Source organism: Trachemys scripta, chromosome 24 (genome assembly GCF_013100865.1).
Source record: "Trachemys scripta elegans isolate TJP31775 chromosome 24, CAS_Tse_1.0, whole genome shotgun sequence".
In the NCBI taxonomy this organism is placed as follows: Eukaryota; Metazoa; Chordata; order Testudines; family Emydidae; genus Trachemys; species Trachemys scripta.
In genome coordinates this window covers 6,287,420-6,298,542 of record NC_048321.1, presented here as the reverse complement: position 1 = coordinate 6,298,542, position 11,123 = coordinate 6,287,420, and the positions used below count along the sequence as shown (strand labels likewise).

The 11,123-nt window shown below is 62.5% G+C and overlaps 1 protein-coding gene across 1 annotated transcript in view; it reads left to right on the top strand.

Moving 5' to 3' along the window:
- Positions 1 to 5,952, top strand: part of CELF3 (CUGBP Elav-like family member 3) — a gene marked incomplete in the record, with an annotated part of 39,742 nt that extends 33,790 nt beyond the window's left edge. Inside the window, 7 exon segments of the mRNA XM_034756825.1 lie at positions 1,789 to 1,932; positions 2,538 to 2,688; positions 2,909 to 3,058; positions 3,152 to 3,217; positions 3,584 to 3,685; positions 4,870 to 5,013; positions 5,587 to 5,952. Of these exon segments, the coding sequence (XP_034612716.1) occupies positions 1,789 to 1,932; positions 2,538 to 2,688; positions 2,909 to 3,058; positions 3,152 to 3,217; positions 3,584 to 3,685; positions 4,870 to 5,013; positions 5,587 to 5,714 (885 nt within the window).
- Positions 5,953 to 11,123: the final 5,171 nt, after the last annotated feature.

Here is an 11,123-nt window from a genome sequence, read left to right as displayed (position 1 = left end):
GGGGGGGGGGGGGGGGGCTGAGAGGGGGCAATTCCTGGCATAGCCCTGAGTGGGGAGCTCAGCATTAGACCCAGTGCCCCAGACCCCTCATCTCCCAGGGCAGACTCTGGGCACTGACCGACCTGGCTGGACACCCCTGGGCACTCACCGACCCGGCTGGACCCGCCCCCCATGGTACTCGTGGTCCCCCTGCCCACTGAGACACTGCGGGGTTAGATCCAGGCCCCTCTGAGCCCTTCCCCCCCCCCCCACATGTCGGAGAACCATGCCGGGTCCGTCTGTCTGTCCCCGGGGACAGGGCCGGGCTCCTCGGCAGCGTCCTGGGAACGCCCAGGGCCCATCTACCCTGCAGCTGGGAGCCAGCCCACGCGGGTGGACGGATTCGCACCAGTGTGGCCCGAGCCAGCGCGCTGCCAGCCGGGTGGAGGTCGCAGCTCTGGCAGAGACGCAGGCTCCCGCCACCTGAGCTCAGAGCCGGGGGACCAGGGGGACTCCAGAGTCTGAATCGCCGCCCCAGCATGCCAGCTAAGCTGAAGCCCAGCTAGCGCGAGTCTGTCTGCCCAGGCTGGGAATGTAGACACCCCCCAGGCCTCTTCTGCTCCAGCACCCCCATCCCCTGGGGACTCCGAGGGGCATGGGCTGTGTGGTCCCCACAGGGCCTTCCTGCCTCCAGGCCTCCGATCCACCCTGCAGCCACAGTCGGGCACCAGATGGGCCGCACAGCAGCGAGCACCGAGGCATGGGTCCGGCAGGGCAGCAGGACCCCCTCTGCCTAGCCAAGGATCTCCAGCCCCTCTGCCTCTCGCACCCTCTCATTTGGGCAGCTCCAAATCTCAGCCCCCCCTAGACTCGCCACCTGGAAGGGACCCAGCTCGGTGCCAGGGCAGGGGGCGTGAATGATGCCTGAGGTTCTGCTGCCCCCTGATGGACCGAGCTCGCCACTGCGGCCTCGAGAGCCAGTCGGGAATGTTCCGAGAAAACGGTTTTTAGTTGAAAAACGCCGACGGGGCGACCCCGTTGGCGTGGGAACAGCTGGACTGGGACCAATTTCTCCACGTGGGAAAATGATGGTGGGGAAGCGTCCGAACGTCCCTCTTCCACGTTCCTGCGGTGAAAAACCGCCCGTTTTCTGGGTCGAGGCGACTTTGGCGTTTGCGGTGTGAGCGCGTCGGAGTGAACTGGAAATCCGTCGATCCAAGAAACCGAACGTCTCGACTGCCCCGAAAGGAACATTTCTTCCAACGTTTCACCCCGAGTCGGGGCGGGGAAAATTGTTCCGAATCTCGAAAACGTGGGCAGGACGGGCAGCTCGTTTCCTGCCCCGCCCCCGTGTCATTCTGATCCCAAGCCCTGCTCATGCCTAGACCCCAAAGCCCTTTGCAAACGAGGTTGGGATCATTAGCCCCATTCAACAGTTGGGGAAACTGAGGCATGGACGGGGGCAGTGACTTGCCCAAGCTCGTCGGGCAGCAGAGACAGGAAGAGACCCTGCTGTCTGGACGCTTAGGCCGGTGCTCTATCCACTAGGCCCTATGACCTGAGGAGGGTTGAGATCATCCCAGGCTTGCGGGGGAGGGAGTTGGAGCAGGTACCTAACACAGGAGGGGAGCCTGCCCCCGCATGCTCCCCAGGAGGCTGCCAGGGACAGAGACTGCAGAAGGAGGGCCGGGGCCTGTGGGTCACCCTGGCTGGCTGAGGCAGTGGGGGCGGGGGCCAGACGGGGCAGGGTGGGGGGGTCACTGTGCCCTGCTTGTCTCACTAGCCCCCCTGGGGGGGTTCCATTCCCAGGGCGCCTCCTCCAGCCTTGTGGTGAAATTCGCCGACACGGAGAAGGAGCGGGGCCTGCGCCGGATGCAGCAGGTGGCCAACCAGCTGGGCATGTTCAGCCCCATCGCCCTGCAGTTCGGGGCCTACAGCGCCTACACCCAAGCAGTAAGGGGCTCCCCGCCGACGTGGGCGCTGGGCTCTCAGCAGGGACATGGGGGGAGCCCAGGGCTGGGCTAGCAGGGGGCTGTGGGTCGGGATTGAGGGGCACTGACAGAGCTGGGCGATAGGGGGAGCCCAGGGCTGGGCTAGCAGGGGGCTGCGAGTCGGGATTGAGGGGCACCGGCAGAGCTGGGGGATGGGGGGAGCCCAGGGCTGGGATAGGAGGGGGCTGCGGGTCAGGATTGAGGGGCACCAGCAGAGCAGAGGGATAGGGGGAGCCCAGGGCGGGGACAGCAGGGGGCTGCGAGTCGGGATTGAGGGGCATCGGCAGAGCTGGGGGATGGGGGGAGCCCAGGGCGGGTCAGCAGGGGGCTGTGGGTCAGGATTGAGGGGCACCAGCAGAGCTGGGGGATGGGGGGAGCCCAGGGCGGGGACAGCAGGGGGCTGCGGGTCAGGATTGAGGGGCACCGGCAGAGCTGGAGGGGCCGGGACAACAGGGCATGTCCCCCCCAGTCCTTGTGCCCTTGCAGACAGGCCTTCCCCCATCCCCCCAGCAGCCCAGCGGATGCCCCCTGACTTCCCCCCCCCCGTCTCTTTCTCTCCCCCCGCAGCTAATGCAGCAGCAGGCAGCCCTGGTCGCTGCTCACTCCGCCTACCTCAACCCCATGGCCACCATGGCGGCCGTCCAGATGCAGCAGATGGCCACCATCAACCCCAACGGCCTCATCGCCACGCCCCTCACGCCCCTCACCCCCTCCTCAGGTAGGGCCGGCACAGGCCAGGCTCCCATGCCAACCCCTCCTGGCCGAGGAGGGGCCACGCCAGGGAGCCAGCGGAGTGGGCAAAGCCCCGCCCGAGCGGCAGGCTGCAGAGGGGGAGGGGACGGGCGAGCCGGGAGCTGGCACCCAGCCGGGATCTCCTCATGGGTGGGGGGAGGGCCCAGAACCCGCCCCACCCCCCACACTGCATCTCTCGCCCGCAGGTACCAGCACGCCGCCCGCTATCGCCGCCACCCCTGTGTCCGCCATCCCGGCCACGCTCAGCGTCAACGGCTACAGCCCGGTCCCCACGCAGACCACGGGGCAGCCGGCCTCCGAGGCCCTCTACACCAATGGGGTCCACCCGTACCCAGGTACGTACCCCACCCCCGCCCTGCCTGCTCCCCCCGCCCCGGCTCAGCCAGGGGCACCCCGGTAACCCCCTCCCCCCTCGTCTCCCCTCGCAGCTCAGAGCCCGGCCGCCCCCGTGGACCCCCTGCAGCAGGCCTACGCCGGGATGCAGCACTACACAGGTCTGGCGCCCTGCCCCGGGGCTGGGGGGGGCTGGAAGGGGCCCCGGGCGGGGGTGGGGGCTGGAGGTAGCCACATGGTGGGACGTCCCGGGCGCTGGCACCAGTTCTGAGCAGCACCAGGGTGTGGCAGTGCTGGCCTCACCCCCCAGGGCTGTGGGGGGCAGTGGGCAGCCTGGGGGATGGAGGCTATGGGGCGGGGGCTCCCTGCGGGTGGAGGGGCCTGGGGAAACAGGGGGAGTGGGGAGCAGCGGGGGAAGGGAGCTGGGCCAGCGATGGAGGCTTCAGGGCTGGGCCCAGATCCTCCCCTTGGGGGCATGTAGGCCCAGCCCAAGGGGTCGCTCACGCCCTCCTTTGCCTCTGCACCAGCCGCCTACCCCGCTGCCTATGGGCTGGTGAGCCCGGCCTTCCCCCAGCAGCCGGCCATCCTCACGCAGCAGCCGCCCCCGCAGCAGCAGCAGCAACGGGAAGGTAAGTGGGGCCCGGGGCCACTGCCCCCCCAATTTCACCCCGTCATCCCCCCAGTGCCCCCTAGGCACCACCCCCACAGCCTCCCCCCAGCACCTCCTAGGCACTGCCCCCCGACATCATCCCCAGCATCCTCTGGGCACTGCCCCCTGACATCCTCCCCCCAGCACCCCCTGGGCACCGCCCCCACACATCCTCCCCCCAGCGCCCTCTGAGCACCACCCCTGATATCGTCCCCCCAGCACTCCCTAGGCACCACCCCCTGACATCCTCCCCCCAGCACTCCCTGGGCACCACCCCCCCACATCATCCCCAGCACCTCCTAGGCACCGCCCCCCCCATATCATCCCCCCAGCACCCCCAGCACCCCCAGACCCTGTCGCCCTGAAACCACCCCCAGCTGTGCTCCGGGCCCCTCACATCCCTTGTCAATGCCAGGAGCCCTGCCCCAACACCTCTCAGTAGGCCTGGGGTCACAAAGCACCTGCCTCACTGTGCACCTCAGGACTCCCACATCTTCCCTGAGGACCCCAACACTTCACAGAGGGAGTCCAGAGCATGGGAGATCTACAGGGATCCAGAACAGGGGCCAGAATGAGAGGATCTAGAGTGGTCTAGAACACGGGGTCCAGAGCAGGGGATCTAGAGGGGTCCACACTGGGGAGTCCAGAACGAGAGGTCTAGAATGGGGGTCCAGACTGTTGGATCTACAGGGGTCCAGAGCCGTGGGACCTAGAGGGGTCGAGGATGTGGGGGGCCACAGTTGGAGGACATAGAGTGGTCTAGAACAGGGAGTCCAGAGCAAGAGGGGTCTGGAATAGGTGGGGTTCAGACTGGGGTATCCAGAGTGAAGGGTATAGAGGAGTCCAGGATGGGAGGTCCAGAGCAGAAGGCTCTGCGGGGTCCAGCGTGGAGGATCTAGAACAGGAGGCCCAGCATGGGGGATCTAGAAAGGGGCCCGGTGTGTAGTATCTAGAATGGGGCCTCACTGTGTGGGATCTAGAATGGGGGCCCAGCATGGGGTCCAGTGTGTATGATCTAGAAAGGGGCCCGGTGTGTAGTATCTAGAATGGTGCCCGGTGTGTGGGGGATCTAGAATGGGGGCCCAGCATGGGGGCATCTAAGGGAACCCAAGGGTGTGGCATGTCCTGAGCACCCGCCCACTCTCACCCGCCTCCTCCCCGCAGGCCCCGAGGGCTGTAACATCTTCATCTACCACCTGCCCCAGGAGTTCACTGACTCCGAGATCCTGCAGATGTTCCTGCCCTTTGGGAACGTCATCTCTGCCAAAGTCTTTGTGGATCGGGCGACCAATCAGAGCAAATGTTTCGGTAAGGCCAGCCAATGGGCTTCCCCGGCCCCTTCCTGCTGCATCGTGGGCCAGTGGCCGGCCCGCTGAGCAGCCGACTCAGCCAGTGGGCACCGGGGCGAGGGGCCGACCTCCCAGGCAAAGGATTGTTGCGACCCCTCGTGTAGACAGGGGCTGACGCTGAGGCTTCCCCAACGGATCTGCCCAGACCAGGGCTCTCCTAGCCCCATCTCCTGTCACCCACAGCAGCTGGCACCGGGGAGCAAACCCTGTGTCGGGCACCCTCTACCTGCCACTGATAGATGCCCCCAGACCCGAGCTTCAGGGAGGAGATCCCGGGTTCCTGGCCCCCAAGGACGGGGCAGCTGGGCATACCGCAGCCCTGGTGCCAAGCTGAGCCTCCGGGTACGGAGCTGCCCACTCCGAGCCAGGCACCCATGGGGGTACGGCCCTAGCCATGAACAAAGGGCTAGTTGGGTCTCCCAGGGCCACTCAGCCTTCTCTGCCTCTCTCTGCTCCCCTCCTCTCCCCCTGCCTCTCTACCCCTCCCCGGCGCCCACCCCCTCTCTCTGCCCCCCACCCGCCCCCTCCCCAGGGTTCGTAAGTTTTGACAATCCCGCCAGCGCCCAGGCTGCCATCCAGGCCATGAACGGCTTCCAGATCGGCATGAAGCGCCTGAAAGTGCAGCTCAAGCGACCGAAAGACGCCAACCGGCCGTACTAATTTCCCAGGTGGGTGCCCTGCCCCCCCCGTGCACAGGGACCCCCAAACACAGCTGGGGGGGGGCACAGCAGGCTGGGCTGGTGAGCTGCTGCGTAATGGGAGTGGGGGTGAGGCCCTGGCTGTGTTACCTCCCGCCGGACAGAGCCCCCTGGGGTAACGCTGGGCGGCTCCGCGCTCAGGGTGTACAGCCCTGGGGCCTTTTGGCCACAAAAGGGCAACAGCCCCCAGCCCTGGGCAGGACTGAGCCGAGGGCCCCGGAAAAACGGGGGGGTGCAGTACGGGGGCCGGGGCGGGAGACGGGTCCTCCTGCTCCCAGCGTGACTGTCAACCGGGGCGGACTGTCCTCAGTGCGCCCCGACCAATTTCAATGGCATTTTTGTGATTCCCCCTCTACACAGGCACAAAAATCCACACACACGGATACAGGCACACACAAGTACACACACCCGGGTGCACACAGATACACACACACGGGCGCACACAGCTATACACACATACACAAGCACACACAGCTACACACATGCACATACAGATACATGCCCGGGCACACTCAGATACACACACACATCCACACACACACACACACAGGCACACACCTTTACACATGCACATGGGCACATATATAGGTACGTGTGACCACACATATATGCATGTGGGCACACACAGGTCCCCACAGATACACATACATAAGCACACACAGGCACACACACATGCAGCTGGGCACACACACATGGGCACACACATATATTCCTGCACACACACACACACACACACAGATGTGTACACACACATATACACATAAGAACAGCTGCACTGGGTCAGACCAAAGGTCCATCTAGCCCAGTATCCTGTCTGCCGACAGTGGCCAATGCCAGATGCCCCAGAGGGAATGAACAGAACAGGCTCATGGGCATATGTACGCACACACGTATACGCACATACGCGGGCACACAGGTACATCCGCATATACACACACATGGAGACACATATACACGTTCAAGGGCACACACATTACACACGCACATATAAATACACACATGCAGTGTACAGGCACCCACCCCACCCCCCACACACTCACACACGGGCACACACACACACATACACTGCACACACACAGCTACACATGCCCTTGGGCACACATACATATGTACACACACATGTACACACAAATGCTTATACACACACACATACATGCCCCTATGTCTCTCACACACACACACATGCACACACACACACACACACACACACAGGTTGTCTGACCAGCACTGGCTGGAATCAGGGCACGTGGGACGTGCAACATGTGACATTTGGACAAAACTTACATTTTGCTTGCAAAGTTGCCGCGCCGTTTCCCGTGCCAGCGAGAAAGCAGGAGACCTGAAACCAGCTGCTCCCTGACCTGTTCATCGAGCCGTTCAAATAACCAAGTGTCTCGGAGCCGCGCCAGCTCTCTCCCCCGCCCCCCCAGCAGAGGGCAGAAACGCACCCCTCCTGCCTGCACACACGGGATTACTATTTAGCCCCTAAGATCAAGGCCCCAGTGCACAGACACAGAATGAGCCACTGTCCCGCTCCAAAGAACCCATTGGCCAAATCGCCAGGCTTTGACCCTGAAGGCTTTTATGCAGGGAGGAAGGAAAAGCCACAACACGACAAAGTCCCACCAGATCAAGCATTAAAATAACAGTGATAATAATGCGCCCCTCCTCCCCCCACCCACAAATAATGCACGATATCTCCATAGCTGTCGCGCATGTAGCCCGACCCCCACCCCCATCCCCGTCTATCTTAGAGATCCGTATAACAGACTTTCACCCTGTATTTTAAGAAAGAAGAACATAACCTCCTGCTAGCAGTTCTTTCCGGCTGTGCTGCGCAGAGCCCTGTCTCAGCCAGGTGAAGACCCCCAGCGCGGCGTAGCGTGGGGCAGGGGGCGGGGTCTGTGCGTGTCTGTGTGTGTTGTGGCACGTGAACGTATCCTGCTTTTGTTCTGATACCTGTTCTCCATGCGTGGCTCACGGGGGTTGTGTCTCGTTCTGCATCGGTTTGATTTGGTTTGGTTTTTTTGCTTGTTCATTTGTTTCGTGGCGTCTTTGTCATTGACCTGAGTTTCTTTTTTGCACATAAAAGAGACAGAGGGACAGCACGGGGGCCGGGTTTAACTGCGTCGCAGTGGCAGGCTCCATTTCTTTAAGGATTTACTGTAATCCGCATTGCATTCACTCTTAGAACCCAGCCGAGATCGGGGCCCCGTTGCTGCCCAGACCCCGACTGAGAGCAGGGCCTCATCGTGCCAGGTGCTGCACAGGGCCCTGCTGAGATCAGGGCCCCGTTGTGCCGGGCGCTGCACAGACCCTGGCCGAGATCAGGACCCCCATCATGCCGAGCGCTGCACAGGCCCCAGCTGAGGTCAGGGCCCTGTTGTGTCAGGTGCTGCACAGACAGTGAAAGGCAGGTCCTGCCCCAAGTTGCTTATGGTCTAAACAAACGAAGAGTTAGGGGAGAGGCAGGGTTATTGACCCCATTGTAGAGATGAGCAACTGAGGCACAGAGCAACAAAGTGATGTGACCAGGTCACACAGGAAATCTGTAGCAGAGGAAGGATTTGAGCCCAGGTCTTCTGGGTCCCAGCCCAGGCCCTTCTCTGCAAGCCCATCCTTTGTTTCTCGGTGCCTAGAGAACGCCACAGTCCCTCCCTGTGCTCTCTCTTCACCGGCTGGGCTCGTGTTCTGCTGGGCCTCGGTCAGCGGAGGCAGGGGAGATCTAGGCTGAACAGACTGGGACCAGGGGGTCCCCAGTGGGAGTCTGCCCAAGCCGATGGGGTTTGCTTTGCAGGGTGAGGAGTCTTGGGGGTAGCGGGAGGGGTGCCCTTGATGCTGAAATTTACAAACACAAGCCAGGCTTGGGCCCCCTGACTGAACGGCCTGGGGGTCAGAGAACCCGCAGCTCCCTCTGGCGTCACGCCCAGTGCCTCGGTCTGGGACCTCGTGTTTGGAAACGCCAGCCTCTGGGTGTTCGGTGTGCAGGGGGAAACGTGGGCACTGGGACAGAGCCGCTCGCTGGGGAGAACGGGACGGGTTGGATTACAGCGGTTTGTCCGAAACAGTTTGGTGAGGAGAGGACAGCCACAGAGGGGGAGCCCAGGGCTGGGATAGCAGTGGGGGCGGGGGTACAAACCAGCCCCTGCTGACCCCATCTCTCAGTCACCCCCGTCGGTTAGCACCAGATTCAGCTCAGCCCCTGCAAAGGCCTCATTCCCCTGCTCCGGGCCCGGGAGCCGGAGTTGGAGCCTGGCTGCTCCAGCTGTATGCCAGCATGGGGCAGAAAGCCGCCCCTGGGGAGTGAAGCAGGGACCTGATCCCGCTCCTGTGGGATGAGATCAGGCCACCAAAGTGCACATGGGTCCCGGCTCTGGGGCTCCGTGCCACTGGCCGATAGCGTGGTCCCTGCACCCTGCCACCGGACAGCAGGCCTAGCGTGGAGGCCTCCCCCGCCCTGGTCCCAGTCCCTCCCCCCAGCCCGAGATCCTGGCATGCCCACACCCCATTCCCCCAGCATCCTAGCCATCTCACCCAGGGCCATTCTCAGACAGGTCCCTGACTCCCATATTCTGTGTCTCTCCCTCCGCCCGCCGGAGCTGCTGGTGCAACCTGGTCACAGGGTGCAGTGCCCGGGGCCTGGACGGGCTGGCACCGGAGCCCTGCACCTCCCCCCAGAGCCGTGCACCCCCCCACACACCGGTGCGGTAACCAGCCAACCAGCTGGCATGAGGCACGCCCGCTGCATGTGGCATGAAGATGCCCGTTTCCCATCAGCCGTGTCGTTCTTTCCCATCAGTTTATTTTCTCGTTCTCTTTTTTTCTTCATCTTTTTTTTCCTCCTTTGCTGGGAAAAAAGGAGGCTCGGGCATGAATCGGGGAGAGGGGCATGGGGCTGAGGCTCACAGGTTCCCTCCCCCAAGCCTCCGCTACCCACAGGACCCGGGCCCCATCACTCGCGCGCTGCCCATCAGGCCTGGTACCAGCTGAGGGTCGGGGTAAAGGGAGGCAAGCGGGTTAGCAGGGAGAGGCGATTGGAAGGCCAGTGAGCATGGACCAGCGAGTGACTGTGGGGCGAGGCAACGCCCCCCCCCCCCCCCCTTAGGGTTAGCAGGCATCAGCCCCTCGCTGAGCTCCAACATCCCCACACACACACACACCGCCCCCGGCACTGGGACAGACCCAAAACACCCAGCTCCATGAGAGCGCTAGTTTCTGTATTGCAACCCTAGGCTGAGGCTGCAGACCAGAGCGTGCCAGGCACTGCATAGCCAGAGGGAAAGGCAGCCCCCCTCCCCAAAGAGCTCTGTCTAGGCAAAGGGGAAATGGCCCGGAGAAGTGGCTTGTCTTGGGTCAGCCGACAGCTCAGTGGAACCAGGACTAGATCCCCCCCAGGGCCGACGTCTGGCAAAGCAGCCAGTGAGACGCCCCATCAAAGCTCTGAGCTCTCTGGCGAGCCAGGCCTTTGACGGGGTCCCAACCCTGGCCTCCCCCAATCAGTGCCAGGGCTTTGCACTTTCCCGGACGCACGACAGAGCAAAACACAGCAGTTCCCGGGGGTGACATCCCCAGGGCAGGGGTTTGGGGGCGGGGGGAAATGGTCCGAAACAAACCATATTGTGTCTCTTTTACTGTGTAAGAAACAAGGTGATTTACAGACAGAGCTGACTTGATCTTTTCCCTTTTCTTATTTAAAACCAAAAAACAAAAATCCCAAATCCCGTTTTCTTTCTTTGCTGCTTTAACCCCCCACCCCGGCAGGGTTACCAATCATATCTTGAGACGCCTCTGTCGCTAGCCATCCTTCGCTGTCACAAGAGCCGTAGCTCCGCCCCCTTGTAAGTTGCATCCGCTGGACCGACCGAAGTGTTGTATCTTGATCTCGCTCGCGGGACTCTTCTGCTTCCTTGTCCCCTGTGGTTGGTGGTGTTTGGCTCCACGTCATGTGAGCAGAGCTAGCGAGTGCATGACGTCCCTGTGCCGTAGCGGTGGTTGGCTGTGCCGTGAGGTCTTTTCTCTTGCTGGTGGTCTCAGTGGACAGTAGTTTTCGTTCGGTGAAATCCCCGGTCCAAATACAAAAAAAAAAACCCTCTTCCCCTCACCAGCTGCGAAACCCAAACCAGTGTACAAGTCCTCTTGTCCTAGTAGCTAGTTTAGTCCCTCCTCTGTTATTTTTCTGGTCTGATTGTCCCACCACCCCATCTCTTACCGGTAGAACATTTTTTTGTTGGTCGCTGGGTCATTGCTTGTGTCACGTTTGCTGTTTGTTTCCTGGCCTTAGCTGACCTGGGGTCGGGCCTGTTGCTGCGCCTCCTGTGTGTGTGTGTGTGTTGGGGGAGTTAAAGTGCCTCTTTGCAGGCCCGGAGTGGGG